The 24,949-nt window shown below is 38.0% G+C and overlaps 1 protein-coding gene across 2 annotated transcripts in view; it reads left to right on the top strand.

Moving 5' to 3' along the window:
- Nucleotides 1-24,949, top strand: part of LOC135210140 (ceramide glucosyltransferase-like) — a 153,669-nt gene that overhangs the window by 4,470 nt on the left and 124,250 nt on the right. The window contains exons 1-2 of one of the 2 annotated variants that reach the window (XM_064242959.1): nucleotides 884-1,237; nucleotides 13,652-15,169. In XM_064242959.1, coding sequence (XP_064099029.1) covers nucleotides 14,703-15,169 — 467 coding nt within the window. In that variant the 5' untranslated portion in view covers nucleotides 884-1,237; nucleotides 13,652-14,702. Of the gene's footprint in view, nucleotides 1-883; nucleotides 1,238-13,651; nucleotides 15,170-24,949 lie in introns of those variants that run through there. The other variant, XM_064242960.1, reaches the window with a different exon arrangement.

Raw genomic sequence — 24,949 nt, 5'->3', positions numbered from 1 at the left:
TGTGTCAGGAATGCAGCAAGGAACATCATAGTTATTTTTGTGCGTGCACTTTTTTTTTTTTAATTGATGTTTATATACGTTTTGTTTCATCACATCCGAGTGGCGTTTATAAGGATGACAGGGATGTAGATGAGATTTGTGAGAAAATTTAGATAAAAATAGTCCGTGTTGCAGGTGAAAATGATGCCACTAGCTGTGCAGGTGCAAATACCCAAGGTTAATTTGAAAGACAATTCGTGAGGAATATAGGTATAATGTTACGGAGGAGAAAGAGCGAGGGAAAAGACAGTTGTCCCTTATCGCAGTCGCCAAAACCCGCATGACCATGCATCTTTAAATCTCATCAGATATAATATGTCGCGAAGAACTTGGTCTAATTTCCCAGTGGTGTAATTTGTATGTGGTTATCAAAGACATAATCTGAAATTCCATAAAGTTCGGATTTAAATGCCCGTCGTTGTGACGTCACTTCTTTTGTGCGCTTGCGCGAACGAGAAGCTTTATCGACCGTATTTGAAATAAATACACTTAATTATGTTGTGTAGCACTTTGCAGGAATATTGACTCACTCTGTGGAATAATTGGCCATTCATTACTTTGGTGCCTTTTTTAGTGTACCGTTTTTGTTGTTGTAGTGGGATATAAAATAAGTGAGATTAATTTTGCCAGCCAAAGATTGCAACTCGCCAGTGTGAATGCCGGTTGTCGTTTTATCGAGAAACTTATTTAATTTTATGTGAGCGTTGGTTTTTATAATTTCTTTGAAGCCATTCCATATGCTTTACAATGAGGAAGTGCAATGACAAATAATTTTATGCTATATAATGAACAAAATGATATTGTGTACTTAGCAACTCGACGGTTGTCAGACAAGTCACGGTAGAATTCTGGTTTGTCGTGTCAGTAACGCCAGGGCGGCCTTGCTAGGTGGTAGGTGTACGTCGAAGTTAGGCCATCCTATATGACTGTTCGCCCTTCTTTAAACCTCCTGTCAGTTTCTTTTGAGAATAGTGAATGCTGGCCATTTTGCCGCTTAGCAGAGGCACCCTCGAAAGCATACGGAATCCCTTCTAAATTACGCTACGAAAAGGATAACATTTGTGTTTCCCCAGCGCTAACAAGTGACTGTTTTCGTGCGAGAGTCTGCAGCAGTGCTGTCTAGACCAGGAGCTTCGGTGGGGGAAATATAACTCATTCAGTTATCCTATTTTTGGATGATGCAATAGTTCAGCAAGAGGTACGTTGGAGTTTCGTTTTTCCGCTTTTCTTGGATGACTGTGTGAGGAGGTTTAGTTGGCTTCAAGTGGTGCAAACGTGTGATATTGGACTGTCAAGTAAGCTGGTGTTTCCTTTTTGGGGGGTATATTTCTTAATGTGATTCCGGGACGGGTTCATTCTGGTGTGTTCGCAAACGTTTTGTCTTCAGCTGGAGGGGGGCAGGTCTTGACCTAGGTTATGATGAAGCGGTTTGGTGCACTTGGGCTACGGTTGTGTATAGTCATTTTTAGTTTTTAATAGTCTCGTTGATTGTATTGGGCTAGAGTGGACTATGTGTAATAATGATACCTGTAATATGACTGCTGCCAGTTGATCGTTTGTCCCACATTTATAGATTTTTAGAGAACCACATCCGGAACCTAAAGCAAATGATAAAGTAACATTAACGCATCTTTAAGGCTTTGCAGATAGCTATAAATTGGGTTTGCCGTCAGAAATGTAAGTAATGACAATATTTTTCAAATGAAACGTTTCCAGGAGTAGGTTTGTGGGTTAAGTGGGGGGAATACACATGCCCATTGCATAGGATATAAGGTAGTACTTTAACATTTAAACATCTGCCACTTTAAGCCATTATCGGTGAACAGTAAAATCTTAGTATTATTGCCGCCTTCTTACGGTGCTCCACACGTCCCACACACAGATTGAATTCAATAGGTAGAAGCGTTTTCAAGTGTCGTGTATGTGACGAGCGTATATTGAATACTAGGCAACTCGTTAAAGTTGAACTTGCGTTTGTTGAGGCGTCTAACGCTGCCCAGCATCTTTTTGTTCTTTTACGTCTAGGTTTTAGTTGTTCCTCCTTTAACTCCTAAGGTGCCTCAGTTCCTCGAGTTGTCGTTTTTGTGTACAGATTTTGCTTGTTCATTTCTGATGTATTTTGACGTTTATGCATAGTAGGGCATATAATTTTTGTAACAACCGGAACGACTTATTTTCTGTAATTCATAACTCAATTTTGATATTTTGTAAGACTCATTGTTATAATCTTTTTGTAATTTTTGTTTTTGTTTTTAGCTACAGTAATGCTATGATAGGTTGGTGTTAGAGTTAAGCTCTCCTGCGAGCTCCGTTGTAACGTGAAAGGAATGTTTATTTTTCCATGTTGTACTTGTTTTATGACATGACAGGAATCTTTGGCTGGAATTTCGCAAAAAGTTGCGGCTCTATTTACTATTGCTGCCAACCCTTCCACGCTATTTTATATTTATAGTAGGTATGATTATATTGGTATATATGTGTATGTACTTTTGTATATTCTATATAAAATAATCCTGTCAGAAAGGGAAACTATATCCCCTCCAGTCCGCAATCCTGTCACGGATATCGGCCGGTTAACAGTAGAAATGGTCTTCAACCATAATTCAGTAGATCAGAAGCCTTTGAAATTCTCTCCCATACCAATCTGTCGGGAGGCCAAGTTTCAAAAATTCTCGGGTTTGAGTGTTAGATGTCCTTTTTTTATTATTATTATTTTACGGGACCCAAAAGTGGGTTATCACAGGGTTTACTTTAAGAAAATATTTACGTGTTATACTTAACTAGAATTATCCCCAAACTCTTGAATGTATTGTTTGCCATTCTATTGTAACTCAGGCGTTCAGCACCATCTTATGGAGAATCTTTGGCACCCTTTTAGTTAGTTTGTAGGTTGTTTCAGGTCCCCACTTGTAGTTCCCGACAGTGGCATGACAGCTATTAAGTTTGTTTTGCAGTTTGCTAGTACCGTACTGTACTATGGATCTCCACTGCATCATATTCCATCTCATTCCATGACTGAACGCAATTTGTGCAGTTAACTTTTATCATTAAGTCTACAATATATCCTTTGGATCTTTGGTTTCTATCCAGAAATGTCAACAATATGTACGTAGAATATCAATAATATTGATGATGCCATCCGATGCCTTAACAATTTGCCCTCAAGCCCTTAAATGCCTTCCTTATATGCGGAGTGAATTAACGAAGTGTAGCCTTGAAAGAACGTACTTGTTTTTGGCAGTTTTCGGAGAGCCCGCCGTAAGCGAAATGTTGAAAACACATTTTGAATTAATTTTATGAACGAATGCTCATTGATTCTTGGCTGCACGTAGATAGAAAAACCTTTTGACACAAATTTGTCGACGTCGGTAATTTAGGCTTTTCGACTCCGTTTTATTTTCCAGTCTTCCCTTTGTGATAAGGAAGTAAACTGAATTTGAATCCTAAGCCTTAGTCAAAGTGAATGAAATTAAAGTGACTTGATATACGTATTATCATTAGGCCGAAGAGCGAAACTTGGGTCGGAGACACTGCTTGTTAGACTCGCCTCGCTGTATAGTGCTTCAGAGAGAGATGGTTTTATACTACCGTTCCCCAAAGTTGTTTTAATTGTATTTTCGTTTATTCAGGACATCAGGTCTGGAGAAACTATTTTGGTTATCGTTTATCAAGGAACGAAGTTCTTGTAACCACTTGATCAGGAGGAAAATTCTGTGTGTAACGGTCTCTTGTTAGAGTAGTCAAGTGTTCAGATAATATCTCCAATAGCGAATGGCTAATTAGTTGTTTACTTGACCAATATTTCTAAACAGTTCTTTTGTTTTTTGGAGGACCTGCTTTTGGCGAAAATACTAAGCTAGAATTTATTGTTGTTTAAATAACTGTACTTGAAGATTGTAAATCCAGAATTTTCATTTGACATTTATTCTTTGATTTGCCATTTTTTTATCGATAATTCCTTTCACTTTCCAATCAAGTTTGGTGAATGTATGTTCTGTTGTTTACCTTTAGGTGTGTAGTTTCTTCTTATCCAGAATTTAATGTTATTGCTGATATTTTAGTCTTTTCAGTGGTTATAGGTACTCATTTTTATGGTCAGTTAGATGACGAGTAAAGAAATGTCAGTTTTTTTTTTTTTTTTTTTTTTTTTTTTGTTTTTAATAGGGGGGGGGGGGCCCTACCCTCCCTCTAAGAAAACTTTTGATTCCAGTCCAACAGGTCTATAGTTAGAAGACAAAGGGAGAGTACCGAAACTGCCTATCAGCCCCATTTTTTTTACCTTTTTTATTATAATATTTCCAGTGCAAGGTATTTTATTTTCGTAAAATTCTCTCTGTTCGAGAGTTTTAACAAGATTATTGTGTAAACTTGGTATAAAATCTTTTGGTGACAACTGAATGTTTAGTTTGCTGACTTTTCGACCAACCTTTCCTGCGCTAAATAACCTATTCCTGTGATTCAACTGTTTTGTAACTTTTTTTTTTTTCAGTGATATTACAAGTGACAAGCTTATTATATCATTAGGTATGAACGTTTGAGTACGTATACTCAAGAGCGATACGTGCCATGTGATGATTACCGTGCACTTTGCGTGCGTGTACGTAGGTATACATATGTCAGCGTATAACGAATAACTGTTGCTGATAGTGATAAAAGGATATTTTGTATCATATGAATGTCTTACGTGCTACGTATACTCAAGCGCATTGCGTGTCCGGTAATGATTACGTGCATGTACGTAATGTGCATATGTGTGTATGTCCGTGTATCTCCGTAGCGTGCTTTTACGTACGTATATATGTACATATATCTCCGCAGCGTGCATGTACGTGAGTACGTAAATCAGCGTCTAACGTATATTAGCCTATGTAATTATCGTAACAGTTTCGCCGTTCGTGCGTGAGATTATCCTGGGGTCAGGCACTGAATTGATTTTCTCCCGAAGTATAGTCGCTGCAAAAGTACTAATAATAAGCCGCCTTCCCGAAGCAGTGCGACTTGTGCCAGGGGAGGCGGGGATGTTTAAGTCCCACCTGTGCGTCTGCATTCGGCTCCGTTTTCTGGACCGGGCACGCTACCGTGATTGCACGCACGCACGTACATAATGAACAGGGTAATCTTTTTCACGGATTCTATCTCTCCCACATTTATCTGATAAGCTGCTTGGCGCGCCCACTCAATTGTTTGTAATGTACTGATACTTATTTCTCTCTCTCTCTCTCTCTCTCTCTCTCTCTCTCTCTCATAACCTAGATGTGTGACGCCAGTTTTATTAATCATAAATCAATCAATCAACCATACAGTCGCTCTGATTGTGCAGACACCCCTTCCCTGCTCTCTCTCTCTCTCTCTCTCTCTCTCTCTCTCTCTCTCCTCTCTCTCTCTCTCTAACACTAAGGAAGGTCATACATAGATTAGAGGGAGTACAAGCAAGAGCCACAAAGTTAATTCCATCCATCAGGCAAATAGGTTACCAAGGACGACTAGAGAGCCTGAACGTGTATGGCTTAGAAACACGACGATTGTGACGACAACTGATAGAAACATTTCAAATACTGAAAGGCACAACAAAAGTAGACAGTAACCTATTTACGTTAAATGATAACCAGACAAGAAATAATGAATGGAAACTAGAACTGAAGAGATACAACTCATCCCATTGTGGGAACTTCTTTACATACAAGATATGTGACACCAGAGGCTGTCAACAGCAAAGGTGTGGAAGAGTTTAAAAGAAAGCTAGACAAAATCTTTAGGACACTGTGAATGCACAGTAAAACCTGCTCCCAGAGAAAGTGAGCACACGATGTCAATTCGGATGGACTAACAAGTCTTTCGAGATATCCTAATCCTTGTAACTCTGTCTCATAGTAGTACATGTATCTGACTATCGCTCCCACGCAGTCGCTCTCAGTGTATATAACTGTAGGTACCTCTTCCCTCATTATCAGGGACTTCCCTCATACTGTCGCACCACAGCTATGATTATTATCTAGTCTCTTATCATCCCGTTATCGGTATTTTTCCCCCGATGGCTGCTCCGACGAAACGCTATTGTTGCCGTTGTATGAATTTTCGGAGCTTCATTGTCTGCCATCTCGGGATAAATTGAAATTCAGTTTTCAGTTTTGACACATAGGGACTTGCCTCACTATTTGCTCTTTATCGCTGTTACCGTCATCATCATCATCATCATTATAACCAGTATTGCAGTCTCTTTTTGTGGTCCACCTTTGGATAAGTTTAAATTCATTTTTCAGTTATGATTTGCACGACCATTTCCTAATTATCGTCACCATTATGCGTCGTTTCTTTTCGGGAATTATTTCTTGGCATCTCTCCCAGTGGCTCATGAAGCAGGTGTGTTAGTAGTTCAGTAGACGCTGCTAATTTGTAATTGAGAGCTTGAAGACGATCGAATCTGGTACAAGTGCCTTCAGTAGCGCAATCTGCTATATCTAAAAATTATTTTATCGAGGAGACCTAAATTATGAAAAGTTATTGTTGCCACATAGCTGATAGTGAGCAGTACAATGTACAATATCTAAAAGTTATTTTATCAAAGGACTTCTGTATTTTAAAAAAGATTGTTGCTACATAGCTGATTATAGTTTAGGTGAAGCGATGGTATCTTTAAAGATTGTTTTCACAACGTTATATTTGCTAAATATGAACTTGACTGAGTGGTACTACAGCTCTCATCTTTGCTAGGTCCATGGTTCTCTTGACAGCTTCACTTCATCCATAGATATTAAACAATCATTTTGACAATGCTCGATATCCTGACCAAGACATATGTCAGTCCTGCCTACAGAATATAATAAAGTTCACTTATATTCACAATTCTTAATTGTTAGTCTGTATTGAAAATTATAATACTCCTTTACTGATTCTGTTTGAAGCTTCTTCACTGGGGACATATTAAAACTTCTGATAGTTGTTAGTCATTCTTCTGTACATAAAATGACACTTCTGTGTTGATTCTGTTATCAACTTTTCACAGGTCCTTGTAAACCGCAATAAGCTATTTCCCTTGACTCTCAAACTCTTCACAGTACTACATAATTCATAACAAAAAACCTGGTTCACACCCCCTCTCCCTTGTCTAAACCTACTCTTTATCAGTACTCCTGTCATCAGTTTTACTTTATCAGTTACAACTCTGCCATACACTTTCACTAGTGTACTTAAGTGGTGTTGTCTAGCCCCCCCCCCCCCCCCCCCCCCCCCCCCCCCCCCCCCCCCTCATAGCTATTACACTCAATTATTGGCCTTTTCGCAAATGCATGTGGCAGTAACAATTGTTTAGTTGTTTAGTCAATTCACCCAAAGTGAAGTGAAATGGCTGAATATTGAAACTCGTTTGGTTAGCTTAGTAGTTTTCTGGAAATCCGATGGGATCTGCCCCCTGTGTAATCCGGCTTAGCTATCTTGCTGTATTTTTGACAGCCACAGAGACGTGTTCGCCAGCCTTAAGTTGCTAGTTCCATTCATGGGTATTCCAGAGAAATCTGGGGACTTACAGCCTGAATCAGTATTGAGCCCACTGGGCAGTAAACTTCTTCTTCACGTTGTTCATGTTCTTACACTGATGCCTCATCGCCAGTGCATCACCCTGCAAGCTGTGCACTGCTCATTTCAGTCTTGCTCGTGCTCATGAGCATTTGCAAAATGTTGCTTTTGCTCCGACGCCTTTGATACTTCTACAAAGTATCCTGTATAAGACTCCCCCCCCCCCCCCCATTTCTTTCTTTCAAAAATATTTGGGTATGTTTATATGCAGTTTAAACTATACTCTGTTTTTTTTTCCATCTGTCCATCCGCCTGTGGTGTTTCGTATGGTAACACTGCGCCCCGGCCTTTAGATAGTTACGTTTTGTGTAAGTTTTAGGTAAATAAAAGGATATCTGGGTGTACATTTGCAATTGGAAAGTGTTTTAATAATTTACTGTATGCGAATTACACCTTCAATATTCGAAATAGGATATTATTATAATTGTTGATTGTCAGATGAACGTAACTATCTAAAGCCCGGGACGCAGCGTTACCATACGAAACACCACAGGCGGATGGACAGATGGAAAAAATCCGAGTATAGGCAGTGTTTGTTTTCAGTACGCCACCGTAGCACTGATATATCAATTATCCTTTGCTAACATATTTAACATAAAATCATCGTACCAATACAAATAAAACATTTCGTAAACTTTTTTACGTGCCATTTTTCACTTGTGCATGAAGGTTGCAGTCAAGTTTGTTTTATTAGCGACTGATTCAGTTGTTACTTCAGAGCATTTAAACTCGGACATTACCAAAAGAATGTTGTGTGCAATTATTATTTCATCGTCCGTGGTGAGTCATTTGTGCATTGAAGGATGTTGGTTACAGTCAGTGTGTGTTTGTGTATAATAATATTCAAATTTCTCTTGAGTGCTGTTTATGCTGTGGCTTTGGTGGAATTTATCTCGAGTTATCAAACGGTATGATTACGCAGTTGGTTTATCTTATCGTAATTCCGGATTGTAATCGTCAGCTCTCTCTCTCTCTCTCTCTCTCTCTCTCTCTCTCTCTCTCTCTCTCTCGCAGAAACAGATCCTGAGAATCACTTAAATGGAAAGAGTTACAGATATCAACAGATATTACTTTATTATAACTGAACTTTCTCAGTTTCCCCTTCCTCTATTCTATATCAGGTTTTTCTTGCCCTAATTTCCATCCTTTTTTTGTCATTTCTTGTCCTAATGGTTTTATAAGTAGGCAAATGTTATTATGCCTACCTCGGTGTTTTCCTATCATTGTTCCAATCTCCTTTCCCTTTTTTAATCCACTTTCATCCATCAGTCTCTTGTGTTTTCTCTTTTTTATTTTTTTTTTTTTTTTTTTTTTTTTTTTTTTTTTTTTTTTTTTTTTTTTTTTTTTTTTTTTTTTTTTTTTTTTTTGCCTGCATCGAAGGTTGCCGTAACTCTCAGACATCCGCAGGGGATAGTGCTGTTAGTGCACTTCGTGGGGTTGGCCGTAGGCATTACTTGAAGTTCTCTGCAGCTTCCCTTCGACCCGTACCTGCAGCCCCTTCCACCCTCTCCTAACAATTGTTTCAGAGTGTAACTGCGAGGTTTTCCTCCTGTTACACCTTTCAAACCTTTATAGGAGACTCAATTTCTGTTTCAGCGCTGAATGACCTTGTAGGTCCCAGCGCTTGACGTTTGGCCTAAATTCTATATTCTATCTATAGTAAATTCTTGCCTCTTCGTCTGAAGATGTGTCAGTGCAAGAAGTTCTGTCCTTCTCCCATTCATCCGAATCCTGTCTGTTCTTTTAAACCTTTTTCGTTTCGAAAACTTCGATCATATCACGAGGAGGTCGACCAGACCAAAATGGGTCGAAGTCCACGTTCTTATTTTCCAAGTCATAAACGATATCCTTCGTCACAGTCACCAACGCCTTGTTGCTCTTCGCTCTTTCGTGTGGTTTAGGTGCTTTCGTCTTTTTCTGTTTCTTTATATGATTAATCAAAGGTAGTTTGCCTAGTTGAGTATCCTGCTCTCGCCTCTTCTATCGGCTTCTTTTCCGAGCCGCTGAGTGGTTTGTATGTTTAGATTTTGCATATATACTTTCAGTCAGTGCTCCATTGAGCTGAAGAAAGTCAGCTTCCCCTTTTTGCTTCCCCCTTTATTTTCAGATGATCACTTAACACCAGCCTAGACGTCTATCATAGTTTTTATTTAATTTAAAAAAAATTATTTTTGTTTTTAAAGTATTAGCAATTCGTGATTTTATTTTTATTTATTTATTTTTATTTTTAAGGTATAAGGAATTCGTGATTTTATTTTTATTTATTTATTTATTTATTTTTTTGTGGATGGAAACCTTTGATTCCCTCAGAGGCTAAGTTGTGAAATTCTGTTTTTGTTTCTTTTACAAGGTGACAGGATGATTTCCCGGGGGGTTACGCTGTCACATTTTTTCAAAATCCCCCATTTTGTTATATAATTATAATTATTTCTCTGGTCTATGTTCATTATATTGCTTGTATTGAAGGCCTTTGCTTAAAAATGCTTGTGCACACGCACATTATGTTTATTGGTTAAAATACTGGATTTTTTTTTTTTTTTAGTAAAATATTTACTGGGATATAATCAAATGACGTACAAAATACCAAACATTTTTGCGCATTATACTATATTCATAGTGATTACTTTCATCCTTTTTTTATTTAGTGTTTACTGGACACTGGGTTGGGTGTGCGTGTATTAGGTACTCGTATTCATACTCAATAATGGGTAGAAGTTGATTCGGGATACGAACTAGACCACCATAAAATTCCTGAAGGTAGGTTTGCTGTTTACGATGTTATAGGGAGAGGGGAAAAAAAAAACGGGGCGGGGGGAGGGGGCGAAGGAAAACTGGGGCGCTCTTGGCACGCCTTCGTGACGTTGCGTTGAAAGTCTCCATTAAATATTTACCTCGGGAATAAGATATTTCATCACGAGCGTAAATAATGGAAGTTTGTTCTAAGGCGATCTCATATATTAACACGCTCTGGGAGGGAACGCTAAGGATATTTGGACAAGAGGCTTGATGATTTTGGTCTAGGGATGATGGCTCCGAGATAATGTCTCAGCTTGTTGATGAATTCAGAGAGAATTAGAAGAGAAAAAAAAGAAATGAAAGGAAATACGTCAGGTACTCTTTGTAGAGAGAGAGAGAGAGAGAGAGAGAGAGAGAGAGAGAGAGAGAGAGAGAGAGAGCAGTCCCTGAACACAGCTCCCAGAAATTGAATGCAGGATCGGGTAGCAGGAACGGCTGGGCGAGGCATAGTACTTGCAAGTGTGAAGGGTTTGGTACACAGTTATACATAGGGAATAAGTCTTCTTAGGTGTTACGCATGGAATACCTGAAACAGAGAAGGTACAGGTCTTCGGAATTTCAGAAGTGGAAGAGGAAAATTGGGCAACTTGTATCCCATGTATCTATATTAAATTTTTTTTAATTTACAACACAGATTTTTTTTTTATTTACACACACATATTAAATCACCACATGTGAAAAATAGAGACTGAGTGTAGGTCCTGGTCGGCTTCGACTTATTTCCAAGTCTTCTCACCTGTGCTTAGTTTAATGTGTGATAACTAATCACGTGTCATTGTGAATGTAATCATATATATATATATATATATATATATATATAGATATATAATATATATAATATATATATATAGATATAGATATATATATATATAAATATGTGTATAATAAATTATATGTATATGATAATAAGATAACATAGTACTACGTCGTACTTATCATAACTGTCAGGTAAAGAACACAGTGACATTCCTGTTACAAAACATAGTGTACTGAGAATATATAGCTTAGAGCTCTAAGCTATGCACATATATAATTTTAATACACTATGTTTTGCAACAGGAATTTCATTGTGGGCTTGGCGTGGCATATATATACACACATTTTCTAAATTGAGGAAAAAAATGTCTAAATTGAGGAAAAATGTTTTTTGCGAGTTGTACATGTTCAATTGGTGTTTGGACTGTGCAGTTCGGCGTCAACGAGGCCTTCTTTGTGGCCGCCCCGTTGCCCTAATTGAAATGTGAACGCCGGTGTTGTCGGACGGGTAATTGTTCCAGATCAAACAACTTCGTCAATGGCAACTGGAAATGTCGTCATTAATGAGCAGTAACTTTGGTGGGTTGTTAGGACAATTGGGCGTCGTTGAGTCCCAACTCACTTTCGCCCTCGCGTTCTCGCTGTTTACTATTGTGTCACTCAAATTCAAATTCAAATGCTTTATTTCGGACACAAACGTCCTTAGACACATGCATAAAAAAAAAAAAAAAAAAAAATCACTCAAACTCTGAAATGATAAAAATGGAAATAAGTATGGGAAATGATTATGAAAGAGAGGTAAACAATTATCGTAATTGATTGATATATATATATATATATATATATATATATATTATATATATATATATACATACACACATACTACACATATACATACACATACACATAAGGACACATTTAATAGGATGGCATCCGAGGGAAGATTAAACAGCATTACTAGGTTACAGTGACTGTCCTGTTTTACAAGTAATCAAGTTTAAGTAACTAGATACTTTACTATATATGTATATAAATATTATATATATATATATAATATATATATATAATATATATATATGTATATATATATAAATTGGGACAGACTTATGTTAGCCATCACATGTACTAGATATTTGTTAAAATAAAGCCCACAAAAAGTTTCATAGTGAAAATAACATGGAGAAAGAAAATACCTAAGAACATTCTTAGCTGCCTTATTTTAGTGGTTTTGAAATCATAAAAGCATTGTTAACATCTTTTAATGTTATCCTCGTTTTTTCCCTATAGTAACACATTGAAAAGAAAGTTAATAAAAAAATCAGCCCTAAGGTAACACATATATATATATATACTATATATATTTATATTTATATATATATATATAAATATTATATATATATATATATATATATATATATATGTGTGTGTGTCAAAACACCGCACTAACGCTTCTAGGCAAAACATTGCAAGTGATACTCTCAGGATAAATTGGACTGAAAGTTCAGCGATTGCCAGATCCAAAGATTTCTTTTCAAGAAATCAGTGTAGAATCTGCTATTATACAGCTAGCTTCTAGTTATATATATATATATATATATATATATATATATATATATATATATATATATATATATATATATGTCATATCACATTTCCGTGATTCATATACATATATCGAGCTACAAATGTCCTTTAATATCCAATTCGCCATACCTCGGAATTAATGTATTTTTATATATGTTAACCGAAGGGGAATTTTTTAGTTGATAATAATTTCGTCCTCTGGTGGGTACACATTGATTTTCCGATCTGGTATCATGCTCGGGCTCGGCTGTTTACTGTGCGCGCATACTTAAAGCTTCATTTAATGACATTGAATAAATGACAGTGTTTAATGTTGCCTTTGACTTCAAAATTCATTATTGTTTTGTTTAGGAAAAGTTATTTGTGCAAGAAAGGTAGGTTTTGTCCCTAGCGTGCGATTGCTGGAATATTGTGTAGCCTGTGTGTGAGTATCCATTGAGGAACTGTATCTAAATTCATTCGGTTACTATTGATTGATTTTCATCCGACTTGGTTAATGTTTAGGAGTAATAATTATGATCTAGATATCTGGAATACTCTTTTAATTACTGAACTTGTTTTAAGTAGTAATTATGGTACCGTATGTAGATTTTTGGGGTAATGTTTCTGAGCTTGTATTTTTTCATATTAATTTAGTCATCTGCCTTTAATTTTCGTTTTCACAGAAATGGTAGTTTGACAGATTAATTGTTTGTCACCTTTATTAAATTTTCTTTTTAGAAATCTAATCATTTTACATATTTATTGTTAGTCAGCTGCATTTAAATTTCTTAGTCTTGGACAAAGCCTATAGTATTAAAATTTAAATTTAATTGTTAGTCACCAGCCTTTCATTTTTATTTTGACAGAGCGAATATTTCTGCAAATGAATTGTTATTCACCCGCATTTATTTTCTTCTTCCAGATCTGGCAGAACGAGACAACTACTGAACCGGGAAAACCAAATCGACAGTAGATTGTAATCAGAAGGACAGACGCCGATCTACACACAAGCCAGCTCTGCTGTTCGGCTCTCTCGAGTGAGGGAAACTGACTCTTGTTTTCTCGAAAGTAAATTGATGTTACTCTACTAAGCAGAAGACGAGTCTATCATTTAAGACTGAACTCTCGGAAGAAGAAGACTACGCCGACTTAATATATTTTCTTCGGAGTCTTTTCGCGAAAGGAATGACACAGTCTTCATCATGACACCTTCTGCCATCATCTGCGCCGCCATGTTCTCAGAGCCCGGAAGAACATCTGCTAAAAAAAGCGTCTGTAGTCATTTAGTCGGAATCGGAGACGTCGCCCGCGCTTACTCAGCCTTTTGATGTTTCCCCTCAAGTTCTTTCGCGAAAGTTTTATTTTGAGAAAGCTCCTTCTTCGATTGTTTCCGTTGGAATCGCACGAGTCTTTTGTAAGCTATTAGGAAAGAAAACGTTAGACGTCAGCGCCTGACACCACCACCACCACCACCACCACCTTATTACTCATACGAATATTTTCCCGTTTATTATATTTGCATTCTCAGTTTTGAAACCTTCCTCCGAAAATATATATATTTTTTGTTAAAGTTCTCCTGGCGAGAGAGCTTCTCTAGAAAACAAGACAAAAGAAAGACATCTCTATACGACGTACATTCCTGACGAAGGAGGCTTCTGTTCAGATCACATAAACGCGTTGAATTCCACGTGATAAAACAAACGTCAAGACGACGCATACTCTGTATTCAATCCAAGAGCCTCCTCCGATCGCTGGCGCCCTTTCTTCATTTGGAACTTTCTGTGAAGTACGCCTTTCGGGATCCGTTCAGTGTCAAACCCCTCGCTCCTCCCACGCCCCCTTTCGGAGTCGAGTCTCTGAAGAAGGGCGTCCTCCTCCTTCCCGCCGCCCTCGCCCCTCCCCTCTCCCCTCCCCCTTCCCCCTTCCCCATAGCCGTGACGTTTGAGGGTCGTCATCGCCACCCAGCCAGTTCGATGTTGAGGCCCACCCGTCGAGTGGCCGCATGGATTCTGGATAAGGACTGGGCGAACACACTCAATAACATCGGCTATCAGTCGTGGGCGTGGAACTTCTGCGTCTTGCTGCTGCTCTCCTCCGCCGCCCACCACAACCTACCTCGGAACAACCCGCCCACCGGCGGCAGCAGCAGCAGCAGCGGCGCCCCTACCACCGCCCCTCCTACCACCACCTCCTCCTCCTCCTCCGCCGGCAGTGGAGGGTGGACTGGCTCCTGGAGACTAGTGCTGGACAGCCTGGTCTTGGTCACGTCGACAACAGCCGCGTCTGTCACGACGAGCGGCGGCAGCAGCGGGTGGGTGGGCGTGGGCGCGCTGGCCAGCATCATGCCCGACGCCCATCTAGCGAAGGTGGTGTTTGCGGCCGGCATCTTGGTCTTCTGGATGGCGTTCTGGATCATCCACCTGATCGGCATCATCTATGGGTGAGTGTTGGAAGCCGATTTTTACTCTGGGTCGTTTTCGTGTTTTTTTAGTTGTCTCCAAACACATTTGTAGTTTATATAGTGTCCCTTATTATATGCTTGTTAGGACATTTTCTCTTTTAATATAGTGTCCCATAATATATGCTTATTAGGAATTTTTTCTTTTTAGTAGTGTCCCGTAATATAGTATAATGTCCCATATATGCTTATTAGGACATTTTTCTTTTCAGTATAGTGTCCTATATTGCTGTGTAGTGTCCTAAATTGTATGCTTAATAGAACATTTTTCTCCAGTATAGTGTCCCCTGTTATATACCTATCAGGAAATATTGATCTTGAGTATAGTGTCCCATATTATAGTATAGTATTTCTCGTTAATATATTACCCAATATTATACGCTTATTACGGAGTTTTATGTTTTATGTAACTGTTTATGTATAGAAGTCTCTTGTGCAAAAAAAAAAAAAAAAACAAAAAAAAAAAAAAAAAAAAAAAACGAACCCTTAATGTTTGGGTACAAAGTTATTTATCCTGACGGAGGTCATTTTAATCTTTAATGAGTACATTGTGTCCCGTGTGTTTGCTTCTTTTAAGCATTTGCTGACTGGCGTTTTAGCTCTCTCTCTCTCTCTCTCTCTCTCTTCTCTCTCTTCTCTCTCTCTCTCACACACACACACACACACACACACACACACACACACACACACACAGAAGAGGGCAGTGGAAACAGACTGGTACATAAAAAATATAATTATTTGTGCCGACGTTTCAAGACGACAAGTCTCATTTTCAAGGCTGTAATAGAAGAATAAATATTGCGGATCATAAATTCAAATAAATTATACCGTAATCCCTTCAAAAACAAATGTACATAAGGATAGATTGGTCATTGCTGGAGGTACCAACGTATATAGACCAGTCTATCCTTATTTACATTTGTTTTTAAAGAGATTATTATATAATTTATTTGTATTTATAATCCGCAATATTTATTCTTGAAAATGAGACGCTGTCTTGAAACGTCGGCACAAATAAAGATGTTTTTATGTACCAGTCTGTTCTCAATGGCCTCTTCTCTTCATATGTCTGACTGATAATTTAGCTGTCCTGTCCGTGTCCTATATATATATATATATATATATATATATATATATATATATATATATATAATATATATATATATATATATATATATATATATATATATATATATATATATTATATATATATATATATATTATATATATGTATATATATGTGTATATATATATATATAGTATATATATATATATATATATATATATATATATATATATATATATATATATTAAATATATATAAACGTAAACGTATATACCTTCTCCACATCCCGAAAATGTCCGCACTGAATAATAGATACTGACAATTGTCAGCCGTACGAAAGACGAAAGAACCTTATGTTTATAGACTGGGCAGAATAAAATGAAACTGTCGTCGTATCCATTGTGGCTGATGAATTTTTCCCATATGTTAATGTTTCTATTATTTATAACTTATGGTTATTAAGAGCATCGCGGAAGAGAGTTCTGGGGATTTAGATCCTTGAACAATAGGTTCAGACAACTGTTAATCATACGAAGGAAGAAAGAACCTTATGTTTAGAGACAACAGAATAAGATGCTCCTCTCGTCGTTTCCTTCATAGCTGACGAGTTGTTCTGTATGTTATTGTTTTTATAGTAGTTTAACGTCCATATGTTAATGCTTTTATTATTTTTGATACTTGGTTATTACGGAGTATCGCGGAAGAGAGTTCGGGTGATTTCACGTCCGCCAACATCTGAACTATATATAGAAGCATATACAGGTCTGCGTCAGTTTGGGGTCGGCTTTCGCTGGCTGTATATACATTAAGGTTGCACCTGTCATCCTGACTCATAGCATCCCAGGTGTTTGTCGTTGATTAGCAGCAGCATTACGTATGCCCCGTTCTTGGGTGTTCTTGCTTACTACTACTACTACTACTACTACTACTACTACTACTACTACTACTACCACCGTGAAAGTCTCCCTGAGGATGTCGTGCAATTGGAACTTCAACCAAAGTTGTAGCGAAGATGCAATTCTTTACTACCCGGAGACAGTTCTCCTTGTATTTGACTAATTTACTTAAGTTTCCATCTAGTTTTTGAGTTGTTAGTTTATTTTTTATTTTTCAATAAGTGATTCTCTCTCTCTCTCTCTCTCTCTCTCTCTCTCTCTCTCTCTCAAGTACCTTCCGTTACTTCTTGCTAATGAACGCGTTATTCTTTGGAAGATTGAAATTGAAGTCAATGGCCGCTGTGTGCGATTGTTTCATAGGGTTCATCTTCTGGATAATAATAATAATAATAATAATAATAATAATAATAATAAAATTAATAATAATAATAATACTAATAATAATAATAAAGAAAATGAATGAGCGATAGAAAACGATCAGGCAAAGATCCTCTGGTACTATGGTATCAGAACAGATAGGGTGATAAGTGCAAATAGACCAGACGTGACAATGACTGACAAAATCAAGAAGAAAGTATCACTCATTGATGTCGCAATACCATGGGACACCAGAGTTGAAGAGAAAGAGATGGGAAAAAATGGAATAGTTATCAAGACATGAAAATAGAAATAAGAAGGATATGGGATATGCCAGTGGAAATTGTACCCATAATCATAGGAGCACTAAGCACGACCCCAAGATCGCTGTAAAGGAATCTGGAAAAGCTAGAGGCTGAAGTCGCTCCAGGACTCGTGCATAAGAGTGTGATCCTAGAAACTGCGCTCATAGTGAGAAAAGTGATGGACTCCTAAGGAGGCAGGATGCAACCCGGAATCCCCCACACTATAAATACCACCCAGTCGAATTGGAGGACTGTGATAGACACACACACAAATAATAATAATAATGATACTAATAATAGTAATGATGATGGTGGATGATGATGATAATAATAATAATAATGAAAGTGCTGGCCGTGAAGCTGAGGTGCAAAAATTTTTCACCCAATTAATTTTTTCAGTGCGATTTATTTACAACACTCATTTCTCGAAATAGAATAAAATAAACAGGTATTCCAGAATATGTTACACCTTGTTTTCGCTCCTTAACTTCTTTTGCATAACGGGAGGAGCAGCTTAAGACTGCGATAAAAGAGCTCGTCAGTAGACGAGCGAGCTGCCAAAATGAATGAGCTTGTCAGTCGATGGGTGAGTCGGGAAAATTAGTTGAAAGTATGATCAGAAAAAAAAGGAGAGTAGTAATATAAAGTAAAACCCAAAGGAAGGGAGCAGACCCACTTGCTATTTTTAGTGACCCGAGGTCTCGGTCTTTATGGATTTCCCCCAATTTGACCTGTAGTTGATTGTTGTAGTAAATTAGTACAATTCCTTCGGCCATTTCTTCAAGGAGGTCCGTTTTCAACCTTGTGCGACATATTAGCGCTCTCTCTCTCTCTCTCTCTCTCTCTCTCTCTCTCTCTCTCTCTCTCTCTCTCTCAGGGTTTTTGTTGTTAAGTTTTACCTGTAACCTAGATTCATGTCAGTATATTATATATATATATATATATATATATATTATATATATATATATATATATATATATATATATGAAAGATGAGATATACATTTGACGCTGTCTTGCTCATTGGCAAAACTGTATATGTGATAAATTTGAAGGCATTAGTTTGCATTCGTATGCTTAGTCAAGGTCTCGAGTTGTTTCACTCAGAAAGGGCTGAACATTTCGCCAATTAGTGAAGGTTGACGTGAGTATATGATTCATTTTGGAGCTGCTTGTAAAGTGACAAGCATGGTTGAATTTTTTATGCCGGTGTAGAAGGGTTTATTGCGTATAATTTCTATGTTGTATTGAAACGAAATGACTGAAGGACTATTTTTCATGATTATATGGAGGATATTTAAGATCAAAGCTTATATAAAGAGTACTTGAATGACGAACGGACACACACACACAGGCATTACTTAAGGTTCTTTGTAGCGTGCCTTCGGCCCCTCGGTGCAAACCCCGTCATTGCTGTCACTGTACCTCCGTTCTCATTCTTTTTCTTCAATATTACTTTCCAACTTCACATAATAGTTGTTTCATAGTGCAACTGCGAGGTTTTTTTTTCTGTTGTTGCACCTTTCAAACCTATTTACTGTCAATTTCCCTTTCAGCGCTGAATGACCTCATAGGTCCCAGTGCTTGAACACACACACAGTGCATTCAAGTTTCCGATGTCAGATCGGCGTAGAAGACTCGAAGGGGGAACGATAAGATTTAAAAGTTCACCGTTATCCGTTATAAAACTATTCTTTATTGAACAGACCCCATTGTTGCCCTTTCAATTCAGAATCGAAATAAAGCCCAAAGGAGACTTGAGGGGAAAAATCCAGATTCAATTTAAGCGTCTCAGAGCCGTTTTCTGTTAGGAGTCTTCTCCTCCCGACTTCAGTTCAGAATCGGAATCGAGAAGGGATACAAACCAGAATGAAGAGGGACAGAAGAAGAAGAAGAAGAGAGAGAGGAGAGGAAGAGGAGAGGAGAAGAGAGGAGGAGGAGAAGAAGAAGGAGGAGAAGAAGAAGAAGAAGAAGAAGAAAAAGGAGGAGGAGGAGGAGGAGAAGAAGAAGCCAAAGGAAAAACGCCGGACGGAGAGGTGGAATCGGAACCTTTCCAAAAAGAAGAAGAAGAAGCATCCGGCGGGATTTCCCTTCCTAATTGAACTTTGTTAATCACGTGCAATCCAATTAGTGTAATTGTATTTCCGGCCTTCATTATATGGTAATGGAAGGGCTGAGAGGATGAGCCGAAATGATATATTTGACGTCATTAGCTTTTAATTAGTCTTAAAGGAATCCACACAAGTAGACGCGTTCGGAGATGGCTGCCTTGCGTCCCTTACAGAATAATGAAAGAGTTGGGCTCTCTCTCTCTCTCTCTCTCTCTCTCTCTCTCTCTCTCTCTCTCTCTCTCTGTATGTGTATATATATGTGCACTTATATAGTGTGTGTATGTATTGTGTGTATGTATGAAGATCATCTTTCACATTTCAGGACTTTATCTATATATATATATATATATATATATGATAATATAGTATATGTATATATATATATATATATATATATATATATATATATATATATATATATATAATCAAGCTTTGTTTAAATTATCTTTTATCTACATCAGCCTCCTTATCATTATGGAGCGTAATTCTTCCGTTATTTTTTAAAGGAAAATTTCATCAAAAGCACACTCATAAGATCCTTTTAAAACTAACATATATATGTGTATATATATATATATATATATATATATATATATATATACATATTTTTATAATATATATATATAATTTATATTATTATTATTATTATTATTATTATTACCACACATATCCACCCATCCATCATAACCAATCGTTAACGTCACCATGCTCCCTTCCTTACCCCCACCTATTGGGTAACTAGTTCCTCTTATCCTCCCATCTATTGTTAGATGTACTTCCTGATATCTCTATGACTCAAGCTTCATCTAAGTTTTAACCATCTGTGCAGACATATCTGGTTCACAGTTTACTCTCAGGTTTCTCAGTCTGTAAACACTTTGTCAAACTCACTCATTTCTGCGGTTTTTCCTCTACTATGCCTTATATAGAAGATTCACATCAACCGTGCATTTGATGTCTTGAGGCCAGTCCCTTACGACGCTCCTGATTGGCTGTTGATAAGCCAATCGCAGGGCTGGAAACTCTCAGTCTCTCCCCTGAGTTCACATGGGTAGGATCTATGTTCCAGCGCTCCTGAGGGATACCTTTTTCAAAAGCATCCCCTCAGGAGAGATGGAACATACATCCTGTCTATGTGAACTGTCGAGAGAGAGAGAGTTTCTAGCCCTGTGATTGGCTTATTAACAGCCAATTAGGAGCGTCGTAAGGTACGGGCCTAGACATCAAACGCACGGTTGTGGCATCACTTCCCCTCCTATTCCCGCTTTGACTGCGACCCCTCACACTCGACTTACCGCCAACTTATAATATACTGTTTAGGTCAACGGTAGCGTGAGGGATCTCGCAGGAAACTGGCCTTAGTTGTTTCCCACCGTGTGATTGAACCCGGGCCACTCGCTGTGGAGGGGAGGTTTGAAATACCGATATAGCAACTCGCTATTATGTTGTGTGCGCGTGTGTGTGTGCTGTGGAGATGGAAGGGAAGTGGGTGGGGGATTTGTTGGTGTTGGTGGTTGAGGGTTCAGGGAAGATGGGGGGGGGGGGGGGGGGGGGGGGGGGGGCGGAAGATGGGGGGGGGGGCATGGTCAGGTGAGAACCCCATACCTCCTCCTTTTTAGAATATTTAATCTTTTCCTTTTTTTTGTACCTCAATTTCTTCACTTCTTCCCTCCTTTTCTTCGTAATTTTCGTGAGTTTTACTCTTCTTCCCTTTCCTCCTCTTCCTTATTTAACATGAACTCTCTCTCTCTCTCTCTCTCTCTCTACGCCTGGCTTGTTCCTTTCACTTACGTCTTTCCTTTCTTCATCACTCGCGCCTTCCTTTCGTCCATCTATCTATATTTACTCATCCGGTACCGGTTCCACCTCCTCAGTCGCCCCTTTCATTGCCTTTTTTCCTTCTTTCTTTCTTTCCCTTCCTCACCCCCTTTCCTCATGTTTAGGGACTCTTTCCCTTGTTTTCTATTCCATAACTTATCACCTTCTCTGACCAGTCTTCATAAAGCCTAAGAAAGCTATATATGGTATATTAAATCTGGTGTGTCAGTTGGAAATGTCACCAGACTACGTGGAGCAGAATATGGAGAAATATGTCCCCTTCCTGGCCACCACCTTTCCTGCTGCTTTTAAACCTTTCCCCTTCGTTGCTGCTCCATAACGCTCGATCTTTTCTGTCCAGTCTTAAAGAACCCACGAAAGGTATAAATTGGCATGAGTTCCGGTGCCTCATTTGGGAATGGAACCGGTAAAGGTGGAGCATAGTACGCAAAAAATATTTCCACTTCCTCGTCACCTTGAAGCTCCTTCTCTTCGTTTTTATTCCATAACTCTTCATTAGCTGTGTTCATTCTTTATAGACCCCAACAAAGGGGGTTCCTCATGTGGTAATCTCACAGGCAAAGGTAGAGCAGAACATATAAAGAAAAATATGACCCGTCCTGGGGGTACACGAGACTCCTCCTCCTGACGTCATTGGCCGTGAGACAGGTGCTGCTGTTGCTGCTGCTGCCGCTTCCGCCACCCAGGTTGCTAGCAAATCATACGTTGTGTTTAGGGAGAACACGCGCGTTGTTAAGAAACGTTCGATCACCCCCACCCGCGCTGTCGTGCACACACGGAAGAACTGCCACGCCCACGCGGTTTCCCTAAAATTCGCCTTCCACGCCTGTCCTGTCATTCCCCCGTCTTACCTCTCAGGGCAGTCCGCTATGAATCTCTCTCTCTCTCTCTCTCTCTCTCTCTCTCTCGTTTCCTTTGTCCATTTTGTTGGCCTCTTCCTCACTGTTTGATCGATTGTTAATGATTTTTTTTTTGTACTTTTTATAACATTTGATGGATAATGATTGATTTTTACTGTAATTCCAGCCGTTTTTGTATCCGTCAGGCTTTTGGTTTTGGTTTTAATTCATCAGGAAATATATATATAAATTTATTATATATAATTAAAATATATATATATAATATATATATTATATATATTATTATTATTATATAATATTATATATATAATAATACATAGTATAATAATATATTATATTATTATATATATATATCGTCTACTCATATTAATATATATATTTAAAGCAACTACGGCAAGAGGACAACAAATTAAATGCATTTTTCACACCCATCACCAAAAATATCCCATTGTAGTTTCTACGTCCCAGAGCAAACTAACGGAAAGGGTGCTGGGTCGGGGGGGGGGGGGGGGGGTGGGGGCGGTTGGTGTTTGGGGTGGGTCATAGAGGACAGGCAGCAGCAGCAGCGTCGTCGTCGCTCTTCGTCGTCGTAGTATTTGTCGTAGATCGATACGTTTTGTCCATCGATTGGAGATTCATAATTGACGAAGGCTCTTTTGTGGAGGCACAATGGAAGGAAAATCTGCCTTGACTAACTTCGTTTCCGTTCGTTTCGTTTCGCTCCGATCGCTGCCCGCGCCAAGTTGACTTCTGCAGAGTTCTTCTCGTAGGGATTTTGGGTCCTGTATTCTTTTATTGCCCGCGCACGTGCTTTGGGAAGGCCCACGCAAGTGATGTTCGTTGTATTATTATTGAATAAACACTCACTTTATAATACACGTAGGCACTGTAGTAAATAGGCACACCCACACACCCAACACATACATACCAAAAGATCTTGGCAATTCTCGTCTTTTCATTTTCCTCCGTGGCATCACCTTTATTTATATATAAGTCTGATATATATATATATATATATATATATATATATATATATATTATATATATATATATATATATATATAGTAGTATTATAAAGGTGTTGCCACGGAGGAAAACTGAAAGGCGAGAGAGCCAAGAACTTTTCGGTCTAGCATGACCCTTAGTTGTGCCTAAGTCGTGCTAGACCGAAAGTTCTCGACTTTCCCGCCTTTCATTTTTTTTCTTCCTCCGATGGCAACACCTTTATTTTTTATACCATAGCATCACGTTGTATATACTTCGTGATAAGTTATTCATATATATATATATATATATATATATATATATATATATTATATATATATATATATATATTTATATTTATATTATATATTTATATATATATATATATATATATATATATATATATATATATATATAATTATGTAGGTATGTACAAGTATATATAGCGTATATGTATCATAAAAGTACGGGAAATGAATATTCGTATACGATGCATGTAATGTGTATTCCACTTGCAACTTGAGTTTTTCCAGCAACCAACATCGTATTCTTCCAGCACAAAACAAGCATCGATCCGTTTGAAAATTGTTTGATCGACCTCCTCCGTTGCTGTCGTATCACGAGAGGAAAAAAAATAAGAGAGTCGATGCGGTTCTTATGAGGACAACAAAAGGCGCTAATGTGAAGGTTGTAGCGGAATCGAAAGGCTCCGACGACTCTCATATTCTCTTTATTAAATGTGTTCGCCTTCTGGCTCTTGTGGGGCGGGTTCGTTTTTTGTCACGTTTGTTTTTCTTCTTCTTGTCTTGGTAGATGCGACTTTACTTCCGTTTCTCTTTAAACACGTTTTCACTTGGTATATTTACCTTTAATGTTTATGTGATAGATTCATTGAGTGTGTAAATGTGTTTGCGTGTGTGTATTTTACTATATACATGTATATATACCGGTGTGTATATATATATATTATATATATATATATATATATATATATATATATATTATATATATATATATATTATATATATATATTATTATATGAGAGAGAGAGAGAGAACTGTAAGGGTGTGCGCCCACTACAGTAAAACAGGTCACAAACATGTCTGCAACTTATCGCATACACTTGATAAGTTAAATGGAAGTCGGTGCGTCCACACTTTTAAAATATGTCACAAGCACTTCGGCAGCTTGTCACATACATATCACAAACAGGTTGATACAAATCAACGACCTTTTGGTATTCCTAATTCTTCATACTATTATCCAGCATTGGCTGAAGATTCGGTCTCCACTTTTACGGTCGGTGACTTGTCTGCAACTTGTTTGCCTTATGTATTATGCGATA

Source organism: Macrobrachium nipponense, chromosome 39, assembly GCF_015104395.2.
Source record: "Macrobrachium nipponense isolate FS-2020 chromosome 39, ASM1510439v2, whole genome shotgun sequence".
NCBI lineage: Eukaryota > Metazoa > Arthropoda > Malacostraca > Decapoda > Palaemonidae > Macrobrachium > Macrobrachium nipponense.
Note: the sequence above shows the minus strand (reverse complement) of the source record. Positions and strands in the feature narration are given on the sequence as shown.